Source organism: Rattus norvegicus, chromosome 5 (genome assembly GCF_021556685.1).
Source record: "Rattus norvegicus strain SHRSP/BbbUtx chromosome 5, alternate assembly SHRSP_T2T, whole genome shotgun sequence".
In the NCBI taxonomy this organism is placed as follows: domain Eukaryota; kingdom Metazoa; phylum Chordata; class Mammalia; order Rodentia; family Muridae; genus Rattus; species Rattus norvegicus.
In genome coordinates, this window is record NC_141538.1 from 162,837,104 (window position 1) to 162,862,261 (window position 25,158).

General features: G+C 46.3%; 1 protein-coding gene across 10 annotated transcripts in view; it reads right to left on the reverse strand.

Annotated features, from left to right (window-relative positions):
* Positions 1–7,373: 7,373 nt before the first annotated feature.
* Positions 7,374–25,158, reverse strand: part of Vps13d (vacuolar protein sorting 13 homolog D) — a 225,412-nt gene continuing 207,627 nt past the window's right edge. For 8 of the 10 annotated variants that reach the window (NM_001395589.2, XM_087549560.1, XM_087549557.1 and 5 more), the window contains 3 exon segments: positions 7,374–10,081; positions 11,289–11,529; positions 17,765–17,896. In NM_001395589.2, coding sequence (NP_001382518.1) covers positions 9,950–10,081; positions 11,289–11,529; positions 17,765–17,896 — 505 coding nt within the window. In that variant the 3' untranslated portion in view covers positions 7,374–9,949. 10 annotated transcript variants of the gene reach the window in all.

A 25,158-nucleotide genomic window follows, 5' to 3' on the forward strand; every position in this document is an offset into this window, starting at 1 on the left:
GGCCACACAGGAGGGTGTAATCAGACAAGCGTTTTCATTTTCTTTTGAACCATCATCTGCCATGGCTTACCAGTCTGATTGAATGCAGGAATGTGCTGGAAATGAGGGCTAGAGTCTTCCCTACTCTTTTTAATTATTGTACACGAGTTGTGCACAGTAATGGGTTTCACTGTGGCGTGGCGTTCATGTGTATAATGTATCTTGATCATGTACACCTAGTGGCTCTCTGTTGTCCCCCTCACCCTGCTATCTCCCCCTCCTCCCATCTTGCCTGCCCTCTACTTTCTTTTCTTTTTCTTCTCTTTTTTTTTTTGAGCCACTGAGTTTTATTATGGTTGTTTACAGGAGCATAGACATCTTATAAGCCACTGAAGAGACATCTCCTACTCCCTCAGCAAACATTGACAGCAAAAGCGCCATATGGAGAGCCTGGCATTTGGAGCCCTTCTCAAGGGCTGGAGTCTGGAGTGGCACCCTGAGAGTTTGTGAGCAAGCCCCGGTCCTGAAAGCTCCTGTGCACCAGGGGTGTGGACTCTCCTGTGGTGGACACCCACCATACAACTGTGAGTCCTCAGTTTGTTTCCATGGGGATACAGAACATAGTAAAGGATATATAATGCAGATGTGCTAAACTGAGGCTTACAAGTATAGTATTAAAACTTGGGAGAAAGGAAAACCACTAGAAGAGAGTCCTGTCTCCAGTCTGCAGGCTTTGTTTAGAACTGCTGAGGGAGGGTAATAACAGCAAGCATACCAGCTTGCTCTTTCTTTTGGTCATGTCTAAGGCAACGTGCTGGCCCATCTGCCCACACCTGAGCTATGGCTCTGAAGACTGCCCTTAGGTTGTCACCATCACAGACCTATTATTCTCTGGCTACCGTATCACATCATCGTCTGCATTTGACCCTGACAATCAATATTACTTTATCTCTCTTTTAGCAAATTTACTGTTTTTTCCTTAATTTAAACATTTTATCTACCATGATGGTATTTGTGTAATGTGTATGTATGAGTCTCTGACTACGTGTGTGTGTGTGTGTGTGTGTATACACATGTGCCATGGTGAGTATGTGGAGGTCAGAGAACGCCTTCATTTCTCCCTCTGCTTTTACTTATTTATGTGGGTTCCAGAATCCAACTTGGTCACTATACCTGCACAGCAAGTAAGCGCTTTGACCAGGTGAGCCACCCCGTGGACTAGTTTCACCCTCTCTAATGTGACTTCGACTCCCCAAATATCAGTGACACTTTTCTTAGTGGTAACATCCTCCATGTCAATGAACCAAACCACATGTCCTTGACAGTCTGGTATCATTCAGCCCTGTTGACTGTCTTCTTCCTTCTCAGGACCTTCTCTACTTTCCACTCCTTCTCAAAGCCACATTGTGATACCAGAAATGCGCCACTGTGGTGTCACAATTCTCAACTGTGACATCATAATGTCCCACTGGGCCATTAGAATTCTTTACTGTGATATCACAAGGCTCCAAGGTGATATCACGATGCTTCGTGATGACGTTACAATGGCACATTACGGCAACACGGTACTGAACTGTGGCATCAGAATGCTCTACTGTCAAATCTTCATGTCCCATTGTCACATCACAGTGCAGTGTCTCATGTCATCAAAACATGAACTGTGACATCACAATGCCCAATTGTGACATCACAATGTCCTGCTGAGACATTACAACAAAGATTTCAAGACACCAATTTCAGGAGGATAACAAAAATGTTTACGGATTGAATATATTTCTAGGTAACCCTTACTGCCTAGACTGGTAGCAATGAAATAGTCTTCACTATCAAAATTGACCAGGCAAACGAGCATGCCCTCAGAACACCAAAGTTGCTGGAGAAGCAAGGTGAAAGACAATGAAACAAAACAGATTTAGTCCTGCCTGTCTCTATGCATCACACCTGCAGGCTCCTTGCTGGTAGAGGGAAAGGGACATATTTGGGAGGAGAGCTGTGCCTAAACGTGAACCGACTTGCTTTCTATGACATTAGCATGGTCTTGATAATTATTTAAATACATCATTGCGTTAGGGTCATGTGGCTTCCTGGGGAGATAGAAAGAAATGTCTTTACTCCAGAAAGGACACCAGCACCAAAGAAAAAAAAATCCCATCCAAGTTCAGCTTGGGGAGCCAGTAAGTTTTCTGAGGCTACTCAGAGGAGCATAAGTGAGAGGTAACCCTATAAGAAAAAAGGTGACTCAGGCAGCCATGCCATCAAAAAACCCTTCGCAGTATGGTTAATGGCTCAAGAGCTCCATGTTACAGAAGACTCCTGTCCAACTTACTGGCAGTTCCATTACTGAGGAGTCCCCTCCTTTACAGATTACCTCCCCTTCTTGCCACAAAGGAATGTGTTATGGTTTGTATATGCTCGACCCAGGGAGTGGCACTGTTAGAAGGTGTGGCCCTGTTGGAGTAGGTGTGGCCTTGTTGGAGTAGATGTGTCACTGTAGCTGTGGGCTTTAAGACCCTCAACCTACCTGGAAGCTAGTCTTCTACCAGCTTTCAGATGAAGATGTAGAACCTCCTGCACCATGCCTGCCTGCGATGCTGCCATGTTCCTACCTTGACGATAATGGACTGAACCTCTGAACCTGTAAGCCAGCCCCAATTAAATGCTGTCCTTATGAGTATTGCCTTGGTCATGGTGTCTGTTCACAGCAACAAAACTCTAAGAATGTTAGCACATCCAATCACAGTCACTCTGATTTGGGAAAGCAACGGGGAACCTGGTGAGGTACCTCAGCAGGTAAAGGTTCTTGCTGCCTGGTGGGAAGACTGGAATTTGAGGCCCAGGACTCCCATGATGAAAAGAGAACATTATCTCCCATGAGGTGTCTTTGACCTCCACATGTGTGCTCTGCTTTTATGAATGCACACCAGCCCACTTGAACATAATATAGGAGAGCAACAGTCAGGGCAATTTGGAGGAAACAACATACAGCAATTAGGTCTTATAAGTAAGCTAGAGATAAGTTAAGGCATGCAGGAGGATGTGTGTAGTTTATATGCGTTATTAACTACTCTTTGACAAGAGTGACTTAAGGGAGGAAAGGTTTACCCCACTCTTGGTATCAATTTTCTGCATTCATTACCTGTGTGACAGAATACCTCTCCATCATGGTAAGAGGGCATGTCAGCAGTGCATGAGAGCTGGTCACATAGTCTCAGCAGAGAGCTGAATGTATGTGCTTAGCTGGTCTTCTTATTCCATGGGATGGTGTCCAAAGGATGGTGCCATCCACAGTCAGGGTGAGTCTCCCTCCTCAGTTAAGGCTCTTTGGGAACTCCTCACTGACACTGGCAGAGCTGTCTCCTGAGTGATCCACCATCCTAAGTTCACTTTGTTACCCTGATACCCCCAAACATGTTGCTGTTAGCCACAGCGCTGCACTTCTGCTCTCTAAAGTCTCATGTCGATTCCATAACACAAAATGCATTTAGTTCATCTCTCAAAGTCCCTAAAATCTTAAGTTTCTATATTGATCGAAAGTGTTACTGCAGGGTTTTTTTCTGGAACTCAGGCAATCTCTTAGCTGTCAGTTCTATAAAATAACAATTAGGAGATTTTTTTATACTCCCAATATACAATGGTTAGCATTCCTACTCCAAAAAGGCATAGCTAGGAGAGGCTGGACCAAAGCAAGATCAGAACTCAGCCAGGCAAACACCAAACCCTACAACTTTATGGTCTGCATTTGGGGCTCCTGGTGGTATCAGCAAGACTCCTACTCCTTTCCTTGGCAGGCATCTCATCAACCTGGTATTCCTACCGCCCGCCCAGGCATCTCCATCACATTTTAGGCTTTTCCTTCCCACAGTCATGCAATGGCATCTCACAGCCTCCTTGCATGAACTCCAACCCTGCAAGTAACATACTTCCTGGCCTCAGTGGCTTTCAGGAACGTTGGTGCAAGTCTTCACAACCCTGTGATTCATGCATTTTCCTATGTCTGTAAAACGAATACTGTGTGGATGATAGTATCAAGTTCTGCTGGGAGCTCAAGATTCCACATGGTCCTTCCGCCCATGGCTGTAGGGCCTCTGTGCACCATGGTGGCTGAGCTTGGGGACACTTGCTCCACTATGCAGCAGGAAAGTCCCGCAGTGGCATTCTCTGTTCAGACTTTCTCCTTTCAAATGCATTTGTGATTCTGACAAGTTGGAGTCTCAGTGAGGCACCTTTCCTGGTGTCCCATTATAAAGTCCCTCCCCACTCCAAGTGAACTCACTCCTATAACAATTATAGCCATTTTCTCTACACCCTCTTTATCAGCAACTTTGATTTACTTGTTATTTTGTCTCCCCCCCCCCCCCCCCCCCCAGCTGAGGACTGAACCCAGGGCCTTGCGCTTGCTAGGCAAGTGCTCTACCACTGAGCTAAATCCCCAACCCCTTTGATTTACTTGTATACACCTGTGGTGGTGTGAATGCAAATGGCTCCAATAGGTGAATATATTTGAATGCTTAGTCCCTAGTTTTGAGAAGGATTAGAAGGTGTGACCTTGTTAGAGGAGGTGTGTCACTGGGGTGAGTTTGAGATTTAAAAAGTGCATACCAGACTCAGTCTCCCTTTCTATCTGCCTTGGGCATGCAGACAAGATGTGAGCTTTCAGCTACTTCTCCAACACCATGCCTGCCCAATGTCATGCTTCCTGCCATGACGGTTATGACTCACCTGAACTTCAAGTCTTCAATTAAACGCTTTCCTTTGTAAGTTGCCTTGGTCACGTGTCTTTTCACAGCAACAGAAGAGTAACTAAGATACTTCCTTATCATAAAACTGAACATTTTTTACATCTGTCTGCTTCACTGGCTGTATTGTGCCAGCAGAAACCTGCACAAGAACAGTAGCAGTAACTGTGTCACAGCCTGGATGCTAGCTGTCCTGTGACTTCCTATGAGAAACAAATTAGTCTATTATGCCTGTATTCAGCCTCACTCAAAATCTCAGGTCCAGGGCAGAATATAGCTAGGCTCTTAGCCAGAAGGTGACACAAATGGCCTCTAGTCTGGTTCCTAGTGGAATCCTTGTCCCACTCTAACACCTTGGCCTCCACTGTGCGTACTTCTGTCAGCACTCTGGTGTTCCAGACCCCCACCAGAATGTTCCATTAAGTTCTGCTTACAGAATCAAATAAGGTTTCTTTGGCCCTAAGTTCCAAACTCTTGCACATTCCTCCCACAAACCAGTTCTAAATGCCTAAGAACCACAGGGATAGGGTTTTCACAGCATCAGTCTGCTGCTAGGATGAGTTTTTCTATGGCGGTGTTTTTTCTCATCGTTAAACAAAACACCCGACACAACGGCAACTTAAGAAGGATTTATTTATACTCACAGTCCAGAGGTTTGGTCCACTGTGGCGGGAAGGCATGGTGGCAGGGTTATGAGGCAGCAGGTCTTGTTGCATCCACAGCCAGAAAATGGAGAAAGATGAATGCTGTTGTTCATTGGCTCTCTCTCTTTCCTTTCTCTCTTTTCTCTTGGGGGCGGGGCTGGGGTGGGCAGGTCTGGGATTCCAGCTCATGGGCCTGCATTCACTGTACATCTTCCTTCCTCAGATAAACTGGAAACACCCTCACAGACATGCAGAAAAGTGTGTCTCCTAGGTGATTCCAAATCCATTCAAGCTGATGGGCTTTAATCACCTCGATATGCAAATAATGTACCATCAAGAACTTGAGCATCTGAGGATGTCGAATCCACAGGGATGGGGATGCTGTCTTCATGTATGACTAAACCTACCTTAGAAGGCAAGGAGGAGTAACTCAAATCAAAATGAATCACGGGTGACAAAAATAAAGTAGCAAAGAGAAGGAAATTTCAGAGTAGGACAATAGACTTAAACCAAGCTGTGAAAATATGTAGGCTTTAGAATGAGAAAACACAGAAGGCATTAAAATAAGCTAAGAGAATCCACACAACTGTATGATAACAAAAAAGGCTTAAGAGAACTAAGTCATGTTTTAAAAAATGTTGCCAAAGCTGACCTAAGAAGTGGAAAATCTGAAATACCCCAATTGGCAGACAGTAGGACAGTGATTAAAGGAACTAATACAAAATACGCACTCTCATCTAACTGTCAAAAAAACCAGAACAGGAAATCCTACTGTAATTTAAGTACAAACCAGAAGAACATGGACAGCCCTGATCCATTTAAGAAAACTAAAGATATTTCTTACTTTATAGATACAAAGACTCAAAATAGCAGCAAAAGAAACAAGACATATTAAAAGACTAACAAGTTAACACATACTGTAGAAACGAAAACCATTCCAGGGATTAAGGGTGGGCTCTATCAGGAAATCTATTCACATAATATATTAGGTTTAAAGAAATCAAAGGTGAGTTGGCAAGATGTATCAACAGATAAAGGCACTTGCAGCCAAGCCTGATGGCCTGAGTTTAATCCCCAATACTTGCATGATGTCTGTCTGTCTGTCTGTCTGTCTGTCTGTCTGTCTGTCTGTCTGTCTCTTTCTCTCTATGCATACGCTAAATACATGTAATTCAAATGGTAAGTAAATAAAAAGTTAAAGGAATAAAACCAGTATGTCCATAAAACGATACTGAAAGTGTTTGCTATAACTCAGCAGCAGCCACTGTTCCTAATGATAAACCACAATGGCTTGACACGCTGATGGCTTCCCTGGCCTGCTACTGTCTACTGTCCGGTAGGGTGAAGTCACATCTTTCTGTACCTCTATCACCTCCTGACTTCTCAAAATCAGCTCATGTCCCTAGAACACAGAAGCGGTCAAATGTCTACCCAACTTCTCTCACATATGACCACCTTTACCCTATGTTTTTTTCCCCTTGCTAAGTTGCTGGCCTAGAAATAAATGCCTGGGCTCCAGGGCCCCTCAGAACTCAGTCTGAGCAGCTGGGAATATATAGGTGTGAGTCTCTGCCCCTAGCCATCCTTCCTTCTTGAGGTACCAAGTATTGGCTACCTTCTACCATGGCCAAACACTCTAGAGGTGTTAGTATGTGGTGTCTCCGGTTTCACTCCTTCCATTTTCCCCTGAACCTTTCCCCTCTCACCCAGCTTTCAGCCCCAGCCCCCACCACAACTGCTCTACTGTTTCCGATTCTGAAATGTGAATATGGTCTTCCTGGCACATAGCCACTGGAGGGCAAAGGCACTTCTCTCTGCTCAGTCCAGGTCTGTTCAGTTTCCAGTGGTGATGCAAGTCCCTGGTTGGAGCGCAGAGGCTGCCTGTGACTGCCAAGGCTGTACTATGCTTGATGTCTTGTCACTAGTGATGACTCTAGAGTTCTGGCAACACGGAGGAGGAGGAGGAGGAAGAAGAGGAGGAGGAGCAGGAAGAAGAGGAGGAAGAGAGCAAACGTGTGGGAAATCAACAATGCATTTTATTTTATAGAACGTGCTCACTCTAGGGTATGGAGTTTGCACAATCTGTGTATACATAGTAAAGAACTAGGTATTTCATTTTCTGTTCACTGAGCAGCTATGATGCTTTTTATATCTTTTATTTTTTGAGGCACAAATGACACTTGAACACAAAGCAGTCCTGGATCCTTTAGAACACTGAGGTGGGATGAACACCCCACCTAACAGTTGGGGGCTGACACAAGAGACTGCTTCTATGCCTCCTCCATGTGGGTCTGGAACAAGATGCTCTCCTTCTGGCTTTCCAATGTTACCTAAGAGCCAGGGTGGTTTCTAGCACCTCTTCCTCCAGCTTCCCCTCATCTGCTAACTTCTCCCAGAAGAGCTGTATTTGAGGCAGTAGGAAATTGTCCCAGCAGTCTCTGACACATGGTGAATACCAACTTAAAAGGAAACAGGAGCTTCAGCAAGGCCAATTTCTTCTAGAGCATTAGATTCTATCCTGGCAAGCCAGGAAGCAACAGTGAAGGCATCTGGAGTATTTCCCAGGCCTGGCATGAAGGCTTTGGGCTGGGAAAACAGAGAACTCAAAGTTGATCTCCCTTTACCCTGCAGCCTCCCCCCATCTGGTCTCCAAACCCCATTTTAATACCTGCTCCTTCTAAGGGTAAATATCACAGGAAGAGGCTGTGTCATCGCAGGAGATGGACAGTTATTTAAAGAGCTGATTACATTAGAGAGGAGCCAGGGGAGAGGGTATCTGACTCTCCCTGGATCCTCCTCAAGCACCAGCTGCAGACTGAGACCCAGTTTAAGGGGCCCAAGGCAGGGTAAACTTCCATTAGCAACACTAGTTCCTTCTAATGGTTAGGATATTTGAAGGGACTGTCCCAGGGGGACACAAATAAGCAATACTTCTGAGCCTCCTCTATAAGAGACCAAGATCTCAAGTAGTGAATTACTGATAATAAGACCAGAGGCCAGACTTGTGTGGGTACGGGGGCTGAGGTTGTTGAGGAAGTCCATGAGGAACTAACTCTTCCAACTCAGCTGTGAGTCTCCAACAAGGGCACTGACAATATCATGTCCTCCTTAGGGAGCAACAAATGACCAACCAAAGACCCAACCCACAAAAGGCTAGTCTAGTCCAGTTCAGTCCAGTCCAGGGAAGATGGCAAACTTGGAGGTCAAGAAGACAGTGCCTTCAAAACACTTATGTAGCTAAAGGCTCCTTTAGGACTGCTCTTGCCTATCAATACTTATGTGCCATGGTGCATGAACAGTCACACAGGCAGGCAGGCAGGCAGACAGACACACACAGAGAGATGGATGGACAGACAGACAGACACACACGCACGCACACACACACACACACACACACACACACACACACACACACACACACACACACGGGGATTGGGGTGGGGTTGGAGAACAGATCTGCTATGTTTGTGTCTTGGAAGAATTAGAATTATAAATACCAAAACATACCCACTGGGTCACCAGGATCTCAGTGATGTGTGTGACACAATTGTAGAAATTGGCACAAACAAACAAAAAACCACCCAAAACTACCAGGTTTGATTGTAGTATAAGGTGAGGCCCACCTCCCACCTCTGAGGTGCTTACTCCTTCTAGAAAAGAGAAACAGCAAAGTGAAACCCAGAAGTCCCTGGCTCCCATGCACACCATTCTCTCTAACTCTCTCCCTTCTCATCTTGTTCTCAGGGAGCCACAGTACCGTGACATGAGCATGTGGTCTTATTAAACTGAACACGGTGGGAAATGGGACTTTTTCCATTTATGTCACGAGAACCCATCAACAAACAGCATGAGAAAAACCCGGATGGCCACGATGTGTAGGCACACACTTAGAGACTGACGCTTGACCTCCAGTTGGGTGGATGGTTGAAGCAAGTCAAGTGGATAGACATTAGAAAACTAACTGAGAAATTTAAACACTGCCTGTAAGGTGGATGAGAACAAAGGTGGGCACCATGCTGGTCTCTAGTCCTTTCCATGGTGGCCGTGCTTCTGCCTGCCTCCAGGTGACCGAAGACTCACCCTTGAACACTGACTGCAGTTGCAATCACACAATGCTCTCCTCCACTTCCAGAACTGTTTCCCCACAGGGATTCCCTGTAGGAGGTGTGCAGAAGGAGTGTGGCAGAAAGGCCAGTCCAACTTTATATGACTGTACAGGTAACAAACCTTCACAACGGCACAGCCCTGCTCAGAAGCTTCTATGTATTTACAAACACACAGTTGTACATATATACATGTTAACAAAATACAGGGCATTCTAAAAATTAGATCCATCTTAATACATTTTAAAACGTTATTCCGTCAATACTTTTAAAAATTATTTCCCCATAATCTAAAGAAACTCCCTGTCCCACAAACTAATATGGTTTCTGTTTACATTTTTCCTTGTGAGAATTTCTTTTCCCTTGTTCCTTGATATTTCCCCCCAAGACCTCTTCTGACTTCCCTTCTAACAGGAGCAGAGTCTGGGCCCCAGCTCTCTGGGCCGGGCTTCTGCCTGGAGCATCCGTCTCCAGCAGCCCGGTGTCCTCAGGAGTCCAGCTCCAGCTGCTCTTGATCCTCACTGAGTCTTAACATCAGCTGCTGCTCATAGTAGAGGCTCTTGGCATAGTTGATTTCTTGTGATAACTTGACAGCAAGGACCTCAGACTTCACATGCACCTAGGGAGGAGACAAGAAGGAACACATTGCCCTGAGATGGGCGGCCAAGCACAACCACAGGGCATGGGCAGAGGACAGCCACACAAAGCAGTTCCCATCTGAACATCCAAGACAAAGAGATTCCCAGGGGCCTGTGCCTGCTTCACTCTGATCCAAGCTTTTAGTTTATGCCCCAGGTTATCACCACCCATAACTGATGAGCTTAAGGCAGGACAATGGACTGAACTCCTTATTCAAGTTCAAAGCCTAGTGGTGGCTGGGCACATGGAGAATCAGCAAGTATGTGCTAAAGGCTTTCTTACCCAGTGTACTTCATTGCTAACCTGCCTTAAAAGGGGAAGACAGGGGTGGGAAGGCACAGCTGGTGGAAAATGCACTTTGGGGCATTAACTTGCAGCCAACCAACTCTGATTTAAGTCACTGACCCTAGGAGGGGCTGACAAGCTCAAACCCATTCCAGGTCATCCCTGAGAGAATAGAGAATGCTGAAGTGCTCCTGGTGAGAAACCCAGCCAAGATGGTTTTTCTGGTCTTAGAAAGAGCCGAGATAAATGCAGCCACTCAAAAGGGTGGAGCTTTGCGGATGCAGCAGGAGGACCAATGTCTGGAACTGTGACTAGAGAAGGCACTGTGGGCTCACTCACCCAGCTCAGCAGAGCAAGTTCTTTAGACACAAGTGATGGGTCAGATGGGTCAGCTAAGTCTGAGCCCTAGCTTGTGCCACAATCAGCTATGTGGCCTGAAGGGATCACTTGCCTTGGCCCCTCTGTCTCTAATAGCACTGTTAGGAAGTGCATGCTGGAAACTTTTGGGTCCATCTCCACCCAAAAGTTCTGACACAATACCTCCTACCCTACGGAGATGAATACCAGTCTTATTTATAAATATCTATTGAATGTACTTCCCATTACTTCTGTTCATAGATCAAAAGGCTGTGGTTTCCTGATACCAGAAAAACAATACAATATGTGCCCTGTCCTGGACTCAGGGTGCTAGCACCTAGCACCATGTTTCAGGGACACAGAACCCTATGAATCATGTCACTGCTTTGTGTTGATAGGTAACTGAGACACAAATGTAAGAGAGAACATCCAGGGCTTCCAGCAGAACATTCAGTGCAGTTCGAACTTCCCACTGGAGTCCTCGGAGTAAAGCAGGGGTAGAGCAGGGTTTGCTCATGTAAGTGGTAAGAAGCAGTTGTACTCACCATTGGCTTTTGGTGCGATGGGCCTGGGATGGACACACCACTGCTGGAATTTGCAGCTTTCTTGGTCACTTGCACATACACCTTCCCATGGTCTTTGGAGACAAGGCAGTGGTAGAGGTCATCATATTTGACCTCGAGGAAAATGGCCTCTCGGTCTATGTAGTCTCCACTCTTCAGGAAGTACACAGCTTTGGAGGAGATGAGCACGCAGTAGCTATCAATGTTCTCCACTGCTATGAAGCTGCATGGGAGAGAGAACTTGTGATGCTGAGCTGCTCCAGGTCAGGGCCAGGCAGAGTCCTGCTGAGGTCTAAGGTCTGAGGCCCAGGTTCCCCAGGCTTTCCAATTATCACCCTCATTGTGCATGTGCATGTGCATGGCTTTCTTACTCTGGGACTCAGGCTCCTCATCTGTAGGTATGTATTAGAGAGAACTTGGCCTCAGGAGCTGCTGTCCATGGCTCATGGCTCTCTGCTACAGGGTACTCATGAACATTAACAAGTAATATTTGATAAGAGTTTCAAACAGAGAAAAGAAACCCTGTTCTGATATGGGCTTTGTGGGGTGCTGCATGAACTTTTGGATACTTTATGAGTTAGAGAAAATGGAAACAGTGCTTTGCTGACAGGACATGTGACACACTAGATAGACCATGAGGAGAGACAGTAGGGGTAGGAGATAGTGAGGGGACAGGTCTGCCAGACGGCAAACAATAGTATTTGTATACCTGCATTTACTTCTTCCTTGTGACTGCCCTGAGAAGAGGTCACCTGACCCCTGTTTAGTATGGTCAGGGTCATGGGGCTTGTGATACCAGTGAACTCTCAGAACTGTAATCATTACTTCTAAAAGCTCCCAGGCCACTCAGAAACAGCTTAGATTTGAAAAACAGAGAGAGAAGCCTGAGTCCTGGAGTTCCTGCAGCAGAGCTCACAGATTGATGTGGAAATTTATGAAGGTCACATCTCTCTGTTCAGCTGAGCCAAGAGTAGACACCTTGAAAACCTTCTCAACTTCGTGGCCACCTGTATCTTATGGTGTGGCTGGGCATCAGGGACAGTAAGGACACACCACACTGGGTGATGTCAAGCATACCAAGAGCTGACTGACAATAGGCAGGTGGGGAACCTTGGGGTTTTAAATTGTGTTTGCTCAGAGCCAAGGCTCTATCTGGAACAACCATGGATCCAGGTTAAGGGTAGTCTTAGTTCAGGATCACAAAGCACAAAATCATCAGAAAGGGTAGAGTCACTGAGAGCAGGACAGGGTCAGTTTGCTGGTAGCCATGGATTTGGCTGTCAGATCTAAGCATGGCTGGCCCTCACTCTCCTCTGTACCTCTCTAGAGCATCCTTCACTCTCCTTCCTATTCCCCTACACCGAGTCACCATCCTTACCCTCAAGGCTTCCCCAAATACCCTGGTCCTTGATTGCTGCTGACCTTTCAACACCTTGGCCAGTCAAAACATTGCCAGAGGAGTCCTCCTGCTTCTTGCTGGCTTCAGTGGTGCTCTAAGCACCAGTGTGGTCCATCGTATACCCACACGACTTCCTGAGTACCCACCATTGAGTCAGCCACCCATGAGGACTTGCTAAGTACCCACGTTGTTCCAGTCATTTTAATTATGGCTCCCATGACAAAAATTGAGGTTTGCTGTTCTCATTTAACTGGTTGGCAATGCTGAGAATGTAGACTTGTAAAGTCTCACTGCCAAAATTAGAAGCGCTCAGCCTCTCTTGGTGATCAGCAGGCTTAGCACAGCCTCCTTATGCTCCACACTCAGAGTCCGGGGCAGTATTACTGTATGAAGAGAAGGGAGGAGGAAAGACACAGAAAGACAGAAGGATCTACAGAGCATCTTGGGGACAGCTGGCACTGGATGGAAAATGAGCTGGACACACAAAAACAGCTTTGCTCTTAGAGCACAGGTGGGCTAGGCGATCAGCCGTAAAGGCTCTCTAAGGAGAGTCCAAAGGTGGCCAGGAGGCAAGGCGAGAGCAGGCATGCAGATTACAACACCTAGGAGAGACTGGATTTCTAGCTTCTAATTAGTGCTCCATCCTCCTCTGAGAAGCCTTGGCAACACACAGAAAAATGCCTTTATACCAAAGGGCACAGGGGCTGGTCCTGAGCACACATCCCAACTCCCTGTGGGAGGCCGCAAATGGCTTGCATCCTCTTATAGGCCAGGAAACATAAGAAGGAATTGTGGCTCTGAGCCACGGGTGCTTCTAAAAAGCAGGCAGCATGGTAAGGGAAATCTTAGCTAGGTTAGAAAGGAGAGCCCACAAGTTTGGGGCTCTGATCAGGTGGCTTACAGCTTGGAGACTCAGTTCCTTCATCTCTGAGGGAGATGATGCTGCCTACCAACTCCTTCAGTTAGGATAAATGGAGAAGATGCATGTGGGGATAGAACAGGTTCAGTATAGCATTCCTCATTGCCTGTATCTCCACTCTGGGCCTAGGAGCTCGCAGCTTTCACTGTATTCACTGTTCCGAAGCCTTTAAACCAAAAGCAGATCAGAACCGAGCGCTGGGTCAGGAGAAGAAAGAAAGTTAGGCAATGACAGCCAGTGGCTGTTTCCCCATTTTCCCTGAGGCTTCCTCTGTAACCCATTACCCAAGGTCAAGGTTTTGGGTCCCATCACCACCACTGCTGTCAGTCTGCTTGACATCCCCCCTCCGTCCCAAATCTAGAAACTGCATCAAAAAGTCACTCAAACAGCTTGGGGCAGACCCTTCTTCTGCTGATCCTGATCCCGAACTTGTCACTCGCTCTGTGAGGAGTTAACTCAGGGGGCAAAGCATTGGTTTTCATTCTACTGACATATCCTTTCAGTCCCCCCTTTCTCTGTGGCTGCCCATCTGCAGGTCAGCATTCTACAGGCACTGTACCCCATCCCCAGCCAACAGAGCAGCAGAGGCCATGGCTTTCCAAATTCTATCTACAGCCACTTTTCACTGCTGCTGGCCCACATGGGGTGATGGAAAGCCTCTTGAGTGACAGAGGAGGGACACTCTATCTGTCCTATGAGGGCAGAGGGAAGATGACAAACAAATGCAAGCACCAGGATAAGTTCTGTCCTTCCAGAAGAGGACAGAGAGGCCCTCTCTTCATAACTAACCACCAGAGGCCCACGACAAGTGGCTCAGGCTTCTCTTAGGACAGTAACTGTCTATGTTACAGGCAGTTGGCAATAAGGGAAATAACTGAACACCTCTGTTTATCTCCTTTGTTATCTCCCTCCCCTCCAAAGCAAGTCTGACTTGCTAGACTGTGGACTTGCTGAGGAATACCACAAAGTTGTAACTGACCTGGCGCACAGTGAAACACTGGGCAAGGCCTCAGAGATTGGGAAAGGATGCTAGGAGGTATGGAGGAACCTGGCGACACACAGCTACCACACTGGCTGTGCGATGCCAGGGGCTGGGCCGCCCTCAGAACTTCAAGCAAGCCACTGAGTTCTATCTAAGCTGCCGGACACAAGTCTTCAGGTGTCAAATGTTTCTGATAGGTTATCGAGAGAAACAGTGCCCACCTAGTCATGTAAGGCCCTGGAGTCCATTCCCAGCAAAGGAAGGAGGGACAGACAGAGCAAAGGGGATTCCACTATTCCTCATTTCCTGAATCCTTTCTGATTTTGCTAACCATGTAAATGAGTTGGTTCCATTAGAAGAGAAAGGTAGCAATTTTAACATGCTACTTTCCTCAGGATCCTCGTCTTCAAAATTCCCTCCTACCCTGCCTCTAGGAGACAAGCACCTAAGGAGAAAAACCTGAAGTTTACAAGCCCCCCACCCCCACCCCTCCTAAATATTCCTTTCTGTCTAAATGATGAAAGAACTCAGGGACCAAGCTGCTGAGCACGGCGGCTTCTGGATCACAAATCCAGAATCGTCTTTGTGCCTGCAATCTGAATGGACCAACTTGATAAGATATTAGAAACAAAGTGGATATTCATAAAAGACAAACAAACAAAAACATCCAAAGGGTGACTGCTAGCCACAAACTAGGCATTGTTCGGAAAAGTTAACCACACAGAGTAAGTGTTACTTTAAGATCATCTTCACACAGGATCCTGATTTAAGATGGAGGGAACAGGAAGTAAAAGAGGCGCACGGCATTGATGAGCCTGCGATGGAGACTTAGCAGACCTTGAATTGGATGTCAGTGACAATCCGTTCAGTACTGTTTAATTAAATGGAAAAAAACTCCACAAAACTAAATGCAACTTGATGTGGGAGATCAAAGTTGACGCTGCTGTGGTGCTGGGGGACTTTGTGGGGTTTTCACTCCATCAGGAAGTAATTACACAATATTTTCCAGAAGTGAAACAGTGAGTCTAACTGGAAAAAAATGTGGAAACATTTAGTTAGAACAGTAGAGCAAGGTATTAAAGATCCCTTTAACGGGTTAACTCTGAGGGGAATATGCAAATAATTAGGTCTTTAAACATGCTTTTAATTACACATCTAGGATAAAAGTCAGAGGTAGAAGTCAGCACCCGTGTTTTTCCTGAGAACGCCCTTCCTGCAGAGGGATGACTGGACCACTCACACAGCCCGGAGTACAGGCTGATAACAGAGGACACTCTGAGCCGAGTCTGCTAGAGCCCCTGGTGACCTCTCCTATATGCCCAGGAGACTGAGGTCACATGCCTCCCTCACCACCCACTGGCCAGGCTCCACCTTCAGAGTGGGAGGAGATACAAGGTCTTCATCTTCAAAGTTAAAATTCAGCCAGCAACTGTGCCCAGATCACATGAACTTCAAGTGTTTGGTGAAACTCATTTTGCTGATTTCATCCTGACTGCTGGCCTTAGTTCACTGGCTTGTTTCCAGGGTGTGTACCATGTGGGCAGCAACTCCATGGTGCCTGGACTATACAATATGTCCACAGTGTTTTTCTGGCCTTATTGTCATTCTATTATAAATGAATCTTGTTGGGAAGTACAAGGGATGGTTTGGATCGAATAGAGGTAAGTTAGCAAAGAATTTAAGATTTAACACACAAAGATCTGTAATTTTACTTAGCCCACCCTCCTTTTTGAGACAGGGATGCCAGGCTGAGTATGGAAGGTAGCTGAGGCTGACTTTGAACTTGTGATACTCCTGCCTCCATTTCCTGAGTGCAAATGCTACTACTCTTGGTTCACACAGTGCTGGGGATGGAACCTGGGGCTCTGAGCATGCTAAGCAAACATTCTACCAGCTTAGCTACATCTCTCACCCCTCACTTAACCCTTGATAGTCCCCCTAAATCCTCCTGGGATATGAAAAATGGGACGTGTGTAAACACAGATATTGAACTGCAGCTTTCCAGCTGAGTTTACTGACTGATCTGAGTTCCAGGCACTATTCTAGGTTCAGAGGGTTCTCCAGTGAGTGGGACACCCTAGCCATCACTGGCTGCCATTCTAGTACAGTCTATATCATGTTGCCTGGCCGAGAAATGACTCTTTAGGTCTAAGTCTGAGGCCCAAGATCTCATCAATGATGTAGTTTATGGGACGATCTTAATCCTCTTAGCCTCAGAAATGAGGAAGTTTCTGTTGTTGAAGTCACTCAGTCTGTGCAGCATGTTGTTATGGTAGGCTCAAGGTAGAACAGGCTCAAGGGAAGACTCGCACAGCGTTATTTAGAGACATTCCAATGATACCAAGGCAAGATACACTTAGGGAGACCCCATATCCCATCTCTAAAATTCTAGACTTCATTTTCTATGTCCTCATTCAAACAAGATATGAAATGGGGAATGAGTCTTCTTGTACTGTCTCAACCAATGATACTGAAGGACACCCCCAGGAGCTAATCTTCCCCTGAACTCTTCCACCAGCCAGCAATATCCACAATGCCAGAACCTCCCTAGCTTGCTTCACTTTAGAGGACACACATTACACCAGGGCATTTCTACACCCCAAATTCAGTCCTCTCACATTTGGTCAAGTCACAGAGCACCTACATTCATTCTGAGGATTTCCACAAAATAGTGCCAGAGACTGCCATGGCTACCATGTCAGCTAAGAATAATCTCACTAGCTGAAAATGTGTAAGAGTGACAAAATAATTAAGAAAACTGCATTTCCAGAATATTCAAAGGGTAATAATTTGCTACTTGGTTTCAGTTTGTTAGCATTCTCTAGCAAACACTAGATACTAAAGTTAAAAAAAAAAATTATGGGACAAAAATCCCTTAAGACTGAGAATATCTCATGCACTGGCCGCTCTGAACTGACTACCGAGACTGATAGCGCAGAGACAACACAGCAAGGTCTGCTCTGGAGCAGGCTGGGAGCCGCAGGCTGAGCCACTCCCTCTGGTAATGACCATTTACAACCTGCCATTTAGGACAAGTGATTCTTTAGTCTCTTCCAGGGTTGTGTCAGCATGAGGCTCCTGGCCCATAGGAAAATTTCTCAAAGACAGAGGAGGCAACACAGTAGACCAATGGGCTGTTTCTCCACCTCCCCACTTACAACTCGTCCTGGATGTTGTCTGTTAACTTGAAGAGCTGTTCCTGTCCTTCTGCCTGGCTCTCAGAATATCGAGGAAGCAGCCCCTGGGGTCCAGTGCAGCAACGTGGTTTCCGAACCCTCTGGGCTTGGGTCCTAGAAGGGCAAATGGACAAGAAGAGGTTAAAGTGTCATAGTTACAAAGATTTTCCCTCCTCATTTAAAAAGGCATTGCTTAATAGACAGGATCCAGTTGCTGTAGGCCCGTGTGGTCTATCCTGCCCACTGTGAATTCAGACTGGACTTCACAATCTGGGCTATAAGATTATTACGATGCTCAATCAGCTAACTTCCTCAGCTGTCCATTTCACTTTCTGTGTAATGGGATGACACAACCTACCTGTTGGCTGGGAAATCAAGAAAAGTGCTCACTGGGCTTCTGCTAGAGAGCATAGATTGCCTACACCATGGCTATTTACGATGATTATCATGAGCCTCCCTGTGGCCCACACCATTTTGCTAGGGATCCCTTTGGGGCGGTCCTCTGGGGACATGCAATGGGTTCAGGAAGAACACAGCAGGGCCCTAGGCTTTAGTGTGAATCTGCCATGCTGCCAGGCTCCTGTGGTGTGAGCTCAGTCTCCCTGGTAAAGGGTAAGGAATGCAGCAGCCACGTGAGGGGACTAGTCCCAGGCCACAGGAGCAGCCCTAACTCATGCCCTTGGCTGTTGGTTGCCTAAAGGAATCTGCTTTGCTATGGCTTTCAGGGTCGGCTGCTGTTGTCTTTCTCCACCAACCATAGACAGGATAATTGATAAATACTTTTTGGTGTTTTCCTAGAAACAGGAGTCCATATTTGTCTTGGACAGACAGCACATACTTCAGATGACTGATAAGAGTGTCCTGGGTCTGTCCTTAGCCGTGTACTTGCTGTACTTTTTATTATTTGTTCCTGGAACCCACTGAAGCAAAACATCCCTCTCTAGACATACCTCAAAGAGGGGAACAGGCAGCCACACTGAATCAGCACTTTAGAACCACGTACTAGTGGTAGTGGAGACAGACTAACCAGGAAGAAGTCCTCTGTAGGGCAAGTCTGGGCAGGATCCTGGAAACAGAAGTCTGGAACTGCTATAGGCTATCTGCAGCGCTACGATCACTGCAAGTGTTTCTGCACATGGGTTAGTCTGAGTTCACCAGGTTGTGGGTCCAGATGCCATGGGGGTGAAGGGGTGGGGGAGGTGTATGTGTGTGATAGTTCTTAGGAAGCCAGAGGGTCTCCCACTCCCAGACAATTCTCAAACATTTAGGTGTGAGGGCACTTAGGTCCTCTGGCTGTGTTTTCAGGAGTGACTTGCATGAGGGACTGGGCAATGGGTTGGTTCCATTTATAGAACATATTTACATATTCCTACTATGCTTAGTCTCCATTCCTCTTTCAAGGTTTAGGCTTACTAATGTGCTTACCACCAAGTTCCCCCAAAAGCAGGAATGGTGGTGTTGGCAGACATTGTGAGTCCACCAGGAGAGGAACTTCATAACTGTTAATCTATGGATGCTAGCAGATCACCATATGCAAGGGGCCCGCAGGAAGGGGCTGGGTGGGCTTTCCAGATGGCCTGTCCTAGTTTCCTGGTCTGGTGAAATAATCACTATCATTTCACTGTCTAGACTGATCAATAACATGTCTTCCCCAAGGCAATCCCATGGTTCTCTTGCCTAAGAGGCTTCTGAGCATCATCTCTTCTTTCTAGAGAAAGGTCCAAGGTGACTATGTCTAGTCCACTAGGGAAGCAAAGACCAGATATGAAACCTTAACCTTTGTGGATATGTGTCCTGTTCCTTTCTTCTTTTTTTTTTTTGGAGCTGGGGACCGAACCCAGGGCCTTGCGCTTCCTAGGCAAGCGCTCTACCGCTGAGCTAAATCCCCAACCCCATCCTGTTCCTTTCAAGATACCAGCTTTCCGTAGTGCATAATAGCAGGGTAAGGGAAAAACTGACTGTGAGCTTTCCATCCCTCTGAAGGAACCGATAAAGACTGGCAAACCAATGAAAGGTGGCAGGCTTCTGCTCCTGAGCTCCTAGAAGTCACACCAACTGCAGGCCAGCTTAAAACGGAAGAAAGTGTACAGCATGTCACCATAAAGTTTATTCCCTGGCTTAGTGGCTTCCTCTGGAGCCCTTTCTCAAACTTTATCTCCACTCACAATATATTTATCTAGCCTTCAAACTATAACCCCACACACAGGTCCATCCAGGATGAGCAGGGAAAGCAGCTCCCTTACGGGCATGTCCATATACCTATGTGCTATGCTTATCTTTCCCCCAATTTTCTGCAGAGGGCAAACTACCCCCAATTTTAAGGTCCTCTTTTGGTGGTCTATTAAATACCAAGAGCTAGGCTGGACTCATTGCCTAGTGCTGGGGCCTATAGGAACTCACTGTGATGTGCAAAACTCATGTTCATGTCAATATGATATACAAAGGAAACCGCACAGCCTCTCCTTATAAACCTAGCTCAAAGAGAGGGCAAGCTGTGTAAATGAGGGGCTCCCCACAGAGGGGTGATTTGAGAGTATTCTTTAGAAAGGTGAGAGGCAGATTAAAGGTCCTCTTCCTCATCCTTCTACAATGTTGAGTCAGTAACTAAAGCTAGATTTTCTTCACTAAAACACAACTAAGATTTCAAGTTCTCACGTCCAGGTTGGTAGTTTGTGAGCACGGTTTGGGGATGGTGTGTAAAGCCACTGTGAGAACAAATCTGCACTCAAGCTTGGTTAATAACAACAGCGGCGGCGGCAGTGGCGGCAACCACCACCTCCACCACCAAAGATAAGCAAATGTTTCCAAACCCAGGAGCTGGTACAAAGGTTATGCGGTGACCTTCACTGGGGAAAAGAGACTACTGTGTGGTAGCAGTGTCCTCATCGTCATCTGTATGAGTCTGTAGACACAGACACACATATGTAACTGACTGGCTGCTAAGTCACCCTCTTTTGTCCCCGTGAGCCAGGCACTGGGAGGAAGACATTAGGATGGCTTTCTCAGGCTCTGTTCAGGGCCTGCCACCATCACTGGCCTCTTTCTTTATTTGAACAAATAATCGCTAGCCGCACTGCTGAGCACAGCTTGGGTCTTTTGCGTGCAGACACCCACTCTTCTCTTGGCACAGCTCTGATCCCGCATCTTGTGTCTATTGCCCATGTCCTTTCTTAGGCTTTCTTCCCACACTTCAGAGTGTGCTCTGGCACACCAGTGTTGTCTGTGGTCTCCAACCATGTGGGTAATTGCAGATGCCACTGTCCATTGAGAGGGTTCAGCCATTCCCTTGGGCAGCTGGAATTCACCCGTGTCTGTTTCCTAATACCCCATAGTATGAATATCTCAGTGCTGGCCCAAGTGATGTGGCTATGAATATTCTTGTGCATTTGAACAACAAATGTAATAATAATACACATTTCATATTATTTAGATACACACATTTGCATACATGCACGCACCCTTTCTGCCAGATTTCAGGATACTAAAGTTTGTTGAAGAGGAAAATTTTAGCTTCTTTTAAAGGGGTGAAACCATTTTGTACTCCCACCATGATGCAGTAGAAAAACATAACTATCCACATCCCTTTCAATGCGTGGTACTGTCTAGGGCAGCACTGATTACTATGCTGTCTCTGCCACATGGCTACAGAGCATGTGAGATGTGGCCAGTGTAACAAAAGAATCAAATTTCAAATTTACTTTCACACGAGAACCTGTCTCAAAACAAGCAGACAAAGGAAAGGGAAAGGAACGTCGGGGGTGTGGCATATGCCCAGCATTCAGGAACCAGAAGTGGTGGCAGGGGGTTGGGGGATAGGGTGTCAGTAATTCAAGGCAAGCCCAAGTTAATAGCAAATTAAAGGCTAGTCTGGACTACAGAAGATCCTGTCTCAAAAGATAGAAACAAAACGAAATTAAATTGATCCATACTTAGCTCTATGTTGGAGAACCCAATTTAGAGTCTATTTGCATTTGGTTTGTTTGTTTGTTGTGGAGTTGTGTGTGCATGCCATAGCATATGTGAGGAGGTTAGAGGACATCTGTTGGGTGTCTCTCACTGTGGATTCTAGAAATCAAGCTCAGGTCAAGGTTGGGCAGCAAACACTTTACTTGCGAAGCCATCTCACCAACTGGGTTTAGATTTTTCAGTCTGCTGCTGGAGTGGATATAAAATGGCCTCAGTGCTTTCTTATTCCACCTTCTTTCAGATAACAGAATAATGGCGTCTTCTGATAGCTATTCTCGATTATAGACTTGACTACATCTGGGAAGCCAATTTGTTGGACACTCCTGGGAGAAATTTTCTTAATCTGATTATTTGGATAAGGAAGATCTACCCTCATTCTGGGCCATACCTCATAGTGGCAGCCTACATAAAAGGCTAAGGATAGGGGCTGGAGAGATGGCTCAGTGGTTAGAGCACTAACTGTTCTTCCAGAGGCCCTGAGTTCAAATCCCAGCAACCACATGGTGGCTCACAACCATCTGTAATGGGATCCAATGCTCTCTGTGTCTGAAGGCAGCTACAGTGTACTTACACATGATAAATAAATAAATCTTAAAAAAAAAAAGGCTAAGGATAAAGGAAGCTTTGTATTTTGCCTGCTTGTCCCCACTTTCTCTGGCAAGTTTATCTATCCTACTGAGGCCAATTCTATTGTAGTCAAAAGACCAGCAGATCCAGGAATCCTCTAGATTAGACAGCCGGGCCATCCAGCATTTTGGATGGAACAACTGCCAGATTCTCAGCCGTTGTGTTGTGAGACAGCCATTATTAGCCTGCCTGGAAGTCAGTCTACTAGCTCCCCATTATATCTACATACTCATTCTACCATTTGTGCTTCTTCAGAGAATCCTGACTAATATGGTATTCATAAGGTGCTAGCTGTGGCTCCTGTCATTGGTGCTGGGGCATGAAGGTCAAGATTAAAACTGTTCTGCCACCCCACTCCTAATTGTCAAGATGGGCAGCCCCTTGGGCAATATCTGGTACCACACTAAACAGGAAGTAGAAAAAACCCCCACTCACCCTCCTTGGGTAACCAAGTTTCTTGACCAACACTGAGAAGAGTGAGTTCAGTGTGTGCAGTCTCTGCCTCCACAAGCCTTTGTTTAGCCAAAGGGCTGCGGTGCACTTAATTGCTGCCAGCTGGGGGTTGTCGGCCATTTTAAGCCCTCAGCTGCTGCGGTTTATAAATTTCACAGCATATAGGAAGAAGCAGTCCTTTCAGTCAACCGGCTAATCCAAAATGTCAGCACCAAATGAACTTGAGCTTTGAACTCCATGAAAATGTCAGGAGGCTGCGATACACCATGGATGCCTCTTCCCCAAGGGAAGAGGCTACTCACACAGTGGCTGATACACTGCAGATACCCACCCAGGGAGAGCATTCCATGAATACGCACTTCATCTGGTGGGGGCTATGTGACAGATACCGGAGGCCCCCAAACCAAAGATCAGAGCAATGAAAACAACCTCTGTCATAGTCTTGAAGCAACAGTAAATGCAAACAAGGTGGTGGACAGATCTGACCAGTTCCACTCGGTTGATCTTGCCTTTCAGCCCGGGGTCAGCAGTTGGCCAGGCCATGATTTGTTCTTTGCTTGTATGATGAGTAGCTGTGTCAGGGCTGTTAGTTGGAGACAGATGGTTGTGTATGTCCATACCCCAGCATAGTGTAAGCTGATAGCTGGTTGAGAAATCTGTCATTGTCGAAGTCTAACAAGCAAGTGGTATCCACACACTATCAGTAAATGAGTAGAAGGTGTGCACAGACTGTGACGACCAAGCACAGGAGATGTTTATTCAACAGAAGGCTACCATCTTACTGAGGGTTGTACTAGCTGACCTCTGAGGAGTGACAGATGATGTTTGCATTTATTTTATATGTGAGCCCAAGATTTTTGTTTTTACTATCTTACTGATATGCAGTGTGATTAACCAAGCTCAAATAATTAGACTAAAAACAGAAGGTTGGCCCAGACTCTCAACATTGACTGTTTACTGCAAACAGCTATAAGGTATCAGGGGCCTTAGCTGAATGGCTCCATCAAACATTTGTCATTGCTGTGAATGGAACCAAACAGTCTACCCAGTGGCACCACCGGCACTGGGGAGCCCGATTTGGCTAACACACTCTGATGCCTACTGTAGTAGAGCGTCTGAGGTCCAGTGCATCTCTGACCTGCAGCTCTCTTGTCTCTGTCCCATAAATCCATTTGCAAACACTATGAGGAATGTGCTTCTCCCGGACAAAAAGACTTCACTCTACTCAGTGTACAGTGTGGTGACAAGGAAGCTTGAGTTTGAAGAGCAAGTCCATTTACAAACTGTTTCCTTGCTTATAAGACAAAGTTGATGACCGGCAGTTTGGCTCAGTGGGAAGAGCCACTCATTGCCACGTGTTCAATCTCCAGGACCCACGTGTGGAAGGAGAGAGTCAACTTCCATACTTCACCATGGTATATGTGCACTCGCACCACATGTGCACTCGCGCGCGTGCACGCGCGCACACACACACACACACACACACACACACACACACACACACACTGAATGAATATAAAATATTAAAATGAAGTTGATAATAGGACTGTCACTGGGAGTAAATAAGTCAATAAACATACAGTGTTCAGAGTGGGGTCTAATTTATACAACACACTCCATAGAATGGCACTGAAAGCACAGAGAAGGGGCTGGAGCTCAGACACATGGGCCGGAGGTGGGGGAAGCTCATGGCTTGCCACTTCCTTTCCTGTGGATACTCCACTCCCCTCTCTGGAGCTCTGAGGTCAGAGTCATGTGTAAGGCAATACATAAAGCCCTACACCACACTTGTGCCACTGAGAATGGGAGAGATGTTGACTCAAGGAACACAGAAATCCGATTTATATTGTTAGGTTTTAACAGTCCAGCAGAGACGACTTCCTGGGCTGGGTTTGCACCCATCAGTGGGATTCACACCTGACTTGTTTATAGGGGTCAAGGCTCTTTGTAATCTCACGCATTTGGGGACAATGTGACACTGTGACCGTGACAGCTGGTAGGACTAATGCCAGCAGATGTGCTGCTGGGACTTCAACTTGAGTACAAAGATACTCCAGCCCTTTTCTTGGTCAACCGCCTCCAGGGTGAGACTACCTGTTTACTTCAGCTGGCTTCAGAGGGCCAAGAAAGCTCACTTTATAATGAATTCTGCCCAGCTGCAAGCCTTGGGAAAGGTTCCCAAAATGTCATAAATCTGCCTGCATTCTGGGGTTGCTTTATTTATAAAATGGCCAACAACTTTTAGGATCATTACAGGACAGGGGAACTAAACAACCAAAGGCTTTGTGTTTTATCCCTGACCCTGAACCAGAATCTATTGTTGATAGATT